A 10,139-nucleotide genomic window follows, 5' to 3' on the forward strand; every position below is an offset into this window, starting at 1 on the left:
GGGAAACAATGAGAAGTGTCCTTTGTGTCTCCACGGGTGAGGAATGACCGTGTGAGCGGTAGCATTTCGTGTCTTTTAGGCGATAACCCGAAGGAGTTTGAAGGATCCCTAGAACAGACAGAAGTTAAGGTCCGGCGAGGCGGAACGGAAGCACCTGGTGGGAGGGAGGAGGAGCCGGAAGTTGAGGCGGGGAGGGGGCGGGGGCGGGGAGGTGGAGGGAAAAGCAAGCCAGGAGGTTCTGCGGCCGCTTCTAGTAGTTTCCAGGCGCTGCCGGGCGGCTGGGTCCGCGCGGTTCTGAGGCTGTGGCTGTGGCTGCTCGGGAGCTGGTGGCGGCGCGACCGGAGAGCCGATGGCCAAGTGGGGTGAGGGCGACCCACGCTGGATCGTGGAGGAGCGGGCGGACGCCACCAACGTCAACAACTGGCACTGGTGAGGGCCAGCGGGCCAGGCCGCGGGAGCGCTCCGGCCGGGCCAGGGTTGCAGGGTTCCTGGAACCTCGGCCGGGACAAAGCTGGGGCCGAGGCAGCCTTTCCTGCCCGGAGATGGGTGTGGGTCCTTCCTGTTAACAGGGGTCCGTAGTCCCAGGTCCTTCCACCCTCCGGCCTCCGTTTCATTGGCGGGGGAGGCGGGGGGACGACATGGAGGGCTGCGCCCCAGACGAGGGGTTTCAGATATGAGAACAGAACCCCTTGGCTGCTGCATTCAGCCTGAGCGGGGAGATGCTTCCCACTCGTGGCCGCAGGAGTCAGTGAGACCCAAACCGCCGTGGATTGTGTTGGGAGACTGCCGTGTTAGTCTCGGGAGGGTTGGAATTCCTATTTTCCGGCTTACGGGTGGAATTAAAAGTCAGTCATAGGGGACTGCTGCCTCACTCCAGAAGGCTAAGGTTTAGAACGTGTTCTGCCGGTGCCCAGAGCCCAGTGATCCTGAAGGCGCCGTGGCCTGTCACCCGGAACTATTAAGTTAGTTGTATTGTAGCTCCAGGGACTGCCCCTGGTTGCCGGGCAATCATGGTTTATAACCCAACCACTCTTAAAAGTCTGCTGTCCTTCATGAAATCCTCTACAAGTAATGTCTTATCTTTTGAGTCCAGTGAACTTTGTTCATACTGTCTTTACTGTATTTTTACTTTGTTGCAGCTCTTTTTACTGTTGTTTTCTCTACTAGTTAGAAAATGGGGAGGTAGATAGTTTTTCTTCTCTATATCTCAGCCTGCCTCCTTTCCTCTTAACACAGTGTTTGACTTAATTTTTGTTTGTTTTTGAAGTGCTGGACTTACATTGTTTTCATGGCCATTTAGAGGGCATAGAATGTGTAGAGCCTTTATAGCATAGCCTGAATTTGACAGGTCAAAACACTGTGCTAATGAGATCAAGATTATTGGTTTATTCGTTACTGGACCTTTTAGCTCAATACTGCATTCTGTTGGCCCCGTTGTGTGCTCCTGACTTCAGCAAGATGTGCACAGTTTTCCACTTGGTCAGACGGGGGCGCCACGTTAAAGCATCTAATGCTGACCCCAGCACCATCATGCTGAGAAAGGAAAGCAGAATTTTCCATTTAGTTTGAAACCACTCTATTACAGCAGTTGTCCTTATTGACATATGGGACTCCTGGTCTTCCTTTTAGGAGTCCCATACTGTCAATAAGGAGTAACACGTTTGTGGACATGCTGGAGTGGGGCTGAGGGTTTTGTGTTCTTTTCCAGCCTCCTTTAGCCTTGGATGTTCTTGCATAAAGCAAGCAGTTGTATCCTTCATTTGGCTGCTGGTCCATAGCTTTGTTTCTGTTTTGCAGGACAGAGAGAGATGCTTCAAATTGGTCCACAGATAAGCTGAAAACACTGTTCCTGGCAGTGCGTGTGCAAAATGAGGAAGGGAAGTGCGAGGTGACAGAAGTGAATAAGCTTGATGGAGAGGCATCTATTAACAATCGCAAAGGCAAACTTATCTTCTTTTATGAGTGGAGCATCAAACTAAACTGGACAGGTAAGTCTATGCTTGGCTTTCAGGACAGAGGTTAACCGCGTTTTGATTGACCTGTTCAGGAGCCGGGGAGAACAGTTTTTGAGAGGTTATGAACTTTTTTCAAGGGAGATAATGCTGTTTTGGAGTCCTATTGAAAACAGTATTGGATGCTGAAATTCTTCTGCCACTGTGGGACACTATTAATGGGTTTCCTCTCTCAGAGTCTCACAAGTCCCCAGTGATGAAGCAGCTGAGCTGCTGAATCTTTGGACCTGGTCTGTGTTGGGACATACAATGTGACATTTCTCAGACTAGCTATTTCTGCCTCTTGGATGATTTTAAAGTGGGGAGGGGGAGTTTTTTGGTTTTCTTTCTTTTTTAACATTTTTTTTAACTCTCTCCAGTGTGACCCTAACAGTTCAGAGTGCTGTGGTAATGAAGCTTGCATGTGATTATAACTTGGGTCAGTTTTATTCTCTAGCTTAATGTTCCTTTTGTGAAGATATTAACATAGAATTGGGCCCATGGTTAGATGGTCCTGACTGTTGGGAGGCTGAATTTTAAAAGACAGTAAAGTTAAAAGGGTACATGTATGGGGCAAAGCATGAAATAAATTTTTGTTTCAATAAACATTTCTCAAGTGAATGCTAATAAAGAGGGGAAATGTATTTATCGTCTTTTTTTGTTTTTTAAACTACTAAAGCACAGCAGTCTGGAAGGAACCTTAGGTATCATCTTGCCCAGTCTCCTTTTTATAGATTGAGAAACTGAGGCCTAGAGAAGTAAAGATAGGTGTTTTGTGAGTTAACTTTGAAATACAGTTAGTTCTGCTATAACGTGACACATGTGTTTCTAAAAATCACCACACTATGCAGAGTCTCTCAACAAAAACCACAGGGCTTGTAGGGAAGATGGGGTTAGGGACGTGACACTAGACTCAAAAGTTTTATCAGTGATTTTCTTTAAATTTAGGAATGTAAAAATTGATGGCACAGTTTACACATGTTAAATCATAAGAAATACATAAATAACATGATAAATATGATGCTTTACCTTGACAAAGACCTGAAGTTTGCTTGTGAAAGTGGGTATCAGAAGCCTTGGGGCATGTGGGTTTTTGTGAGGTGGTGGAAGGGGAGTCACCTGAAAAGAGAAGGAGCGTTATAACACCATTGGTGGATGGCGTGGCTCCTAACACACTGTGAACTGAAGTCACTGGCAGACAGATGTTTGAGATGTGTATTTCGCGTATTCCTATACAGCTCCATTCAGCTGGGTTTGGGTTTCTTTGGGTTCACCTAGTGTTTCTCAAGGATGAAATCACATATAAGCAAACATGAAATTGATGTTATGATCAAATCGTCCCTTAATATATCAATAGTATTGGAACAAATTTGTATTTTCCAGACAAGCGTTCTAGCAGAGCTGTCTGTATTGACTATGAACCAAGTCCTCCTTAGCAGAGTTCATGCTGGTGCCAAATTCACATGATTCTTGGTCCCACACTGTAATAGCACAGCCTCAAGAAATCTGATGGGGAAGGACATTTCAGGGTGGGGGGCAGTGGCTGCATCTGGCATGGCATTCTCACAGAATAAAGAAGGTCAGTTCAGTTGTCCAAAAGAAGCGTAAGCAGAATAGTAGTTAGCACGCCAGAGCAGAAGAGGAGGAGAGAAGAGAAGGAGACTGATAACATTGCATTACTTTTGACAGGTACCTCTAAGTCTGGGGTGCAGTACAAGGGCCATGTGGAGATCCCCAATTTGTCTGATGAAAATAGCGTGGATGAAGTGGAGGTTTGTGCTTTCTGTTTCCTCATCTGTCTGAGTCTTCCACATCCTCTTATTCTCAGATGAGAAAAATGACCTGTCATTCAACATGACAGGCCAGGCTTGGCCCCAGCATTCAGAACCCCAGTCTGCAGATGATTCTCTGGGTCTTTGGTGCCATCGGGAGCTCCCAGAGCAGCTTGTGCTTATTTAATTACTTTGCTTTAGTGAGTAGTGTGGGTTCTAACATTAGCCACCTTTGTCTTGGCAGAGAGACCTCGAGAAGCAGCACTCATGGGGATTGTACAAAAACCTCAACCCTCATTTCCTTTGGAAATGTTAGCAGTTATCTGATTGCTCAGCACTGACATTCCACAGTGTGGGTGCCTCTCAAGTTATTTACAACCTACTTCTGGTCTTTCACTCAGATTAGTGTGAGCCTTGCCAAGGATGAGCCTGACACAAATCTCGTGGGCTTAATGAAGGAAGAAGGGGTGAAACTTCTAAGAGAAGCAATGGGAATTTACATCAGCACCCTCAAAACAGGTATCCCTTGAGTACTTGCGAGTGCCTTGAGAAGATAGTTTTCCACCAGTCAGATGCTAATTAAGGGGCTTGACAGGTCTTTCTTTGGCAAATGGATAAAAATTTGGGGGGAGGAGGCTTATTTCATCTAAAAATCAGTCTATAAACCTTAAGTAAGGGAAAGATCTAGAGACATGTTGTCTAATGTGTCGGCTGTTGAGCACTTGAAAGGTGGCTAGTCCAAATTGAGATGTGCTGCGAGTACAAAAAACGCTATGGATTTTGAAGACTTAGTATTTAAAAGAAAAGTAAAATGTCTCAATAATTTTTTGATACTGATAACATATTGAAATGGTAGTTAGGATATATTAGGTTAAGTATATCGTTAAAATTAATTTCACCTGTTTGTTGTAACGCTTTAGTGTGGCTACTAGAAAATTTAATATTACATTTGAGGTTTGAGATTGTATTTCTGTTAGACTTGCTGATCTAAAGAGTTGGCAGCCCCAGACTCACCACGTGAGCATAGTGTCCTGCACCATTTTTGATGCACGTTCTCCAGGGACACTTAGAGGGTTATGTGAATAGTAGTCAGCTCAGCTGTCCCCTAGAATTCTAGTTCTGCCAGTGTGTTCTGATCTTGGCGTCGGAGTACAGATGATCATCAGAGGGAACCGGTATAGAGGTGGAAACCTTTTTTGGTGGGAACCAGTGCTCTGATGCCATAACTGGTTGCGGCTGTCCTCCAGAGGCAAGGCAGAGTGGAGAAAGGGGACTAAATTGCAGCTGTGGGTATCTTGGCACACTCTTGAAGTCTTTGGAAGTGCCACTGCGCTCATTGGCTGCCATCCACAGTAGACCTCACGTATGCTTAACAAGTCGTGATGCTTCTAATTGAATCGAGTTTAAAATAATCCCAGTGAACATACTGTGTTCTGTAGCATACACTCAGATACCTGTCTGGCATAGATCAAAGTTAAAGATGGTAAAGTGGATTACTCTTCCCTCCCTTGTCGTGACCTCCATCTGAGTTAAGATGGCCATGTTTGTCAAACTACAATGAAACCCTGAGTCTCAGCTACTAAGAAATAACTTCCAAGAGCTGGGATTTTATCTTTTCAGAGTTCACGCAGGGTATGATCTTGCCTACAATGAATGGAGAGTCAGTAGACCCAGCCGGGCAGCCAGCACTGAAAACTGAGGAGCACAAGGTAACCGGTGTCCCCATGTGCTGGGGCGGGAGGCTGTCTGGAAAGGGAGTTAAGGCACTGCCTCCTTCATAAGTCTCTATATCAGCTCTTTCTCTCCCACCCTAACCTCTGACCCAGAGCTGGTGCTTTGTAGAGAGTCCACAGAGTGTAGTTGTCTGTCTCCCCATCTTTAACCTGGTGTTTATTCATTTATAACAGACCCCTTAGAGCAAATGGAAGCCATCAGGGACTTCAGAGTCCGACTGTTGCGTTTAACCCCAGTGAGGAGGTTATGAACGCAGGGTGGTCTTCACCTATATGCATCTTAAGTATTATGTCTACATTTCATACTTTGATACTAAAGGTGTCATCAAGGTATCAGGGGTTACTTAGATCACTAACTTCACCTAACAGGAGACTGATCGATTTCGCTGCATTTGCAGGGTGAGCAAATATTTTTTCTGGAGATGGAACTTGTGTGGTTTGGGTTCAGCACTTGGTTTTCAGCCCTGTTGCCCTCTTGTCAGCACACTGAAGGATATTCTGGGGGTGCTGCTTCCAGCTATTTAAGCATAGAAATTCTGCTTGAGAATCACGTGGGGCTCTTCAGAAGTACCTTATGATTTGGTGTGCCCTTCAGCAATGGGCTTTTAAATGAGTGTCACTCTTCTTTCACCTAGAGTGGCATTGAGGATTTTCTGGGAAAGTTCTCCTTCTGACTGAAGTGCCCATGCACATAAATTTCCTCTAACTCTCTGGAATAATTAGCCTTGGAGGTGAAAAAGTTTGTGAGAATGAATAGCAGGGCTATCCCTGAAGACCTGTTAATTGAGGTTTCACCATTACTCTAAACTGACAATTTCACTGCCACTTCCACAGGCTAAGTCTGCTCCTTCAAAAACCCAGGCAAGACCTGTTGGTGTCAAAATCCCCACTTGTAAGATCACCCTTAGAGAAACCTTCCTGACATCACCAGAGGAGCTCTATAGAGTTTTTACCACTCAGGAGGTAAGTATAGTCTTGTCCTTCCAGCTCCTGGCATCTGCCGTCCCGAGTGACTGGAGTTGTGGGCACATCCCCGCATTGTGCGGAGGAAGTGCTGAGTGGAACCGTGAAGCTTTCCTTGTACACTCAGAGGCAAAGGGAAAACTCTTTTGTTCAACCCACTCATCAAAGTGGATTCGTCTTCTTTTTTCTCTTTTATGCTAGTTTTGGGTCATGTAAGTGGGAACCCCTGGAATCATTCTTGTTAGAAAAGTAAATGGATTCGAAACAATGGCATCCTAGGTTCAGAAAGAGTTACTTGAGTCGAAGCCTGGTCTCTAGTGGAACAGAAAAGAGCCTAAACCTGGTTCTTGGGCAGAGTAGTGTCTTTGGAAGTGAGAGCTGAGGCATACAGGTGTCAGCTGGCATTTCTCCTGGGTCCCACTGAGAGCCATGCATCTTCTTACCTCCTTTTGCTCTGCAGCTTGTTCAGGCCTTTACCCATGCTCCTGCAATGTTAGAAGCAGACAAAGGTGGCAAGTTTCACCTGGTAGATGGCAATGTCTCTGGAGAATTCACTGATCTGGTGAGTACGTGCTTGCCAGGATATAGCTTTTGTCTGGTCAGAAGAATAACATTTCCTCCTTTTCTTTTTCAGCTCTGTAGATAAAATTTAAGGCTGTAATCTCTTTGGTTAGTAAAACCTCATTTTGTTTTTCAAAAGAATGCTACAATTGAATTCTCTTGCTTTCATATAAATTTTTCTTTAGTGGGGTAAAATTGCTTCTTCCTGGAAAAATCAAACATGGAAGAGAGGTTAGATACATTGGTGGCTTACGGCTTTCCGTTTGTGGCACTGAGATTTCACGTGGGCACAGGTGACTGGACCCAACTTAGGAGTAAGAGGAGAGGCTGTGGCTGATGTCAGTGCAGGAGCTACCAACTCTGGTCCACTTTGTCCTCATCAGTAGTACAGCTGCAGATGGTGGGCTCCGTATGAAAGGCAGATGGGTGATGCTTGCTAGGATTGGATACGTTGCAGTCTATAGTATAGGCTGACCTCTTTGATTATTTTAGATCCCTGAGAAACATATTGTGATGAAGTGGAGGTTTAAATCTTGGCCAGAAGGTAAGTAAGCATATGTATTTATTGCCATTGCCCCCAGAACTTTTTCTTTTCCCCTTAGCCTCAGACCCACATGGAAACCCTGGATCTGAAACCTCCTTCCCCTTTGCCTTTCCCCAGGGCACTTTGCCACCATCACCTTGACCTTCATTGACAAGAATGGAGAGACTGAGCTGTGTATGGAAGGCCGAGGCATCCCTGCCCCCGAGGAAGAGAGGACACGGCAGGGCTGGCAGCGGTACTACTTTGAGGGCATCAAACAGACCTTTGGCTACGGCGCACGCTTATTTTAGGAATAGCAGCAGAGGGTACAGCCCGCCGAACACTTCAGTCCAGCCCTCTCCTGACTGGGGCTTGTGACTTACAGGATTGCACCATCCCAACCACTAACTTGGGGCCGGGACCCCTTCCCTTCATGTATACCTTGGGTTTGTGCATGTTTTCTGCTGGGTGGGAACAGAGGGTGATTTCTCTTTTATGTGTACATACGCTAAATAAACGTAATTTAAAAATCGTGCATGTCTGGAACCTGTGTTGACGGGGTGGCTGGTATTAAGAGTTCCCTTGAAGGTTTTGAACAAAAAAAACCAACGGAGGGGTTTTATCTCCGTTCTGCATAAGTGTATGTAATTAAGAGGCCTGAAAAGAGCCTACTTCTCACCAGCAGGCATTCCTGAGCTCATGTCCTTTCATACTGCAGACTGGCAAAACGGGTCTCTTGCCCTCACTGAGGGAAATGTGGGGTGGAGTTTCCCTGGGGTGAACGGTACCAAGAAACTTTATCGCTGGTCCAGGTGGCATCCTGGGCTTCCCACTCTGCAAGGCCTCTTATCGTCTTCCAAGAAGAGGTGATCAACCAGGTGCTGGTTTGAGGCGTAGAAAGAGATTCCCCACCCTGTGACCAAGGGGAACTGTGGGCTTTGGGATTCTGCTCACTGAGCTTCTGTTTATTGAGCGGTTACTATGTACCAGACACTGTACTAAGCAGTTCCCTTACAGTAGCTTATTTAGCCCCCATGAAACAGATACTAGCATTATTTCTGTTTTACAAGAACCTAGTCCTTGGATTTCTTAACGCATATCCCAGACCCTACAACAGATAATTTAGCAGAGTTGGAATTTGGAACAAGGACCATAACCGGCAGAGCCAGTGCTCAAGTCCAAACCACTGTCTACTACCTCGTCGCGTTCATCCCTGAAAAGAAGCAGCTGCATTTCTAGCATGTTAGGCAGCCTTCCTGGAATAGGAAATTCCAGGCCTGTTGTTACTCCCAGAAAAAGGAAGAAACGAATATAGAGTATTTTTAAATACCTGGTTCCATTAAGCAAGTTTACTGAGCACTGACGAAGGGGTTCCAGTGGGGTCCAGATTGCCACGTTGCAGGAAGAGGTAAACTACCTTCACAGGGAGGGTCATTTTCCTCGACAAGCCCCGCCCTGGTGACCTCAGTGTGAGTCAGCACCCTCTAATCCAGACACTACCTCCTGCAGTTACAGCTATTTCCTTCATCTGTCCTTGCCTGTTTTATTAGGTGGCAGTGAGGTCTGCAGGCTAATCCAACCAACATGACTTGGCCAAAATGTAATTAAAGTAGGAAATCAGTACTGATCCGGCTAATTTAGACCCCCAATATCCTCCTTTGGCTTGAATTAATCAACAAGTGCTGGGCTGAACTAATTTGCATCTAGTTCAGCATTAGATCTGCTTCCTGGGGCTTCGAACAGATACTTTTTGATAAACTACCTGTGCTCTAGCTTGAATCAAATCAAGGACCCCTTGGGACTTCCCTGGCAGTCCAGTGGTTAAGACTCTGTGCTCCCAATGCAGGGGGCATGGGTTCTATCCCTGGTCAGGGAACTAAGATCCGGCGTGCTGCACGGCGTGGCCAAAATCAACAAAAACAGCAAATCAAGGACCCCTCCTAACAGAGACCAGTGACAAAAAAGGACCCCTTTCACACCTGGCGGGAGAGTTACCAATTCCAGAATACCTAAGAAAAATCTGAAGTGAAGTTTACAAGTGTCTTAGTAATAACCAAAGCACCAGGCAAAGTTCCTGTTATATGACAGCTCGGTAACATTCATATCCCCAGGACTGATGGCTGTTCCAATTTTCACCACTTCCATTTCACTGATAACATTTTGGTTAGCCATCGGAGCCTAAAAAGCAGAATGACAGAGCTAAAAACAGAACTTTGGACTTGGGTTTGAATTGTAAATGTGTCACTTCCTAACAAATTGGGCAAATTTCCTCATCTGTAAAATGGGTAGTATAATAGGTACCTATTAGAGATGGATGTAGAAGCTCTGGCCCCCGGTGGCATGTTACCTGCTGACTTCTGGGCTCCCAAGCCCACACATGTTCCCTTGAGCAGGAATTGATCTTCTGAAAATCTGGTTAATTGGCCAAATTGCAAATCCTAGGCCAAGGGTTCTCCTCAACTAAGAACCTCCTGAGGGGAACCTGTTAAATGCAGGAAAGTGGGCTCCACCCCTAGATACTCTTAGTGGGTGTGAGGTGTGGCCTGTGAGCTTACATTTTAATATCCCAGGTGATATTGATACCAGGGGTGATTTT

The 10,139-nt window shown here is 45.9% G+C and overlaps 1 protein-coding gene across 1 annotated transcript; it reads left to right on the forward strand.

Annotated features, from left to right (window-relative positions):
• Nucleotides 1–197: 197 nt before the first annotated feature.
• AHSA1 (activator of HSP90 ATPase activity 1) lies at nucleotides 198–8,075 on the forward strand. The gene is made up of 9 exons (XM_030831891.2): nucleotides 198–429; nucleotides 1,798–1,988; nucleotides 3,681–3,763; nucleotides 4,165–4,282; nucleotides 5,384–5,472; nucleotides 6,331–6,459; nucleotides 6,920–7,021; nucleotides 7,513–7,564; nucleotides 7,682–8,075. The coding sequence occupies exons 1-9, from the start codon at nucleotides 350–352 to the stop codon at nucleotides 7,852–7,854; spliced, it is 1,017 nt and encodes a 338-aa protein (XP_030687751.1). The 5' UTR covers nucleotides 198–349; the 3' UTR covers nucleotides 7,855–8,075.
• Nucleotides 8,076–10,139: the final 2,064 nt, after the last annotated feature.

Source organism: Globicephala melas, chromosome 2, assembly GCF_963455315.2.
Source record: "Globicephala melas chromosome 2, mGloMel1.2, whole genome shotgun sequence".
NCBI classification, from domain to species: domain Eukaryota; kingdom Metazoa; phylum Chordata; class Mammalia; order Artiodactyla; family Delphinidae; genus Globicephala; species Globicephala melas.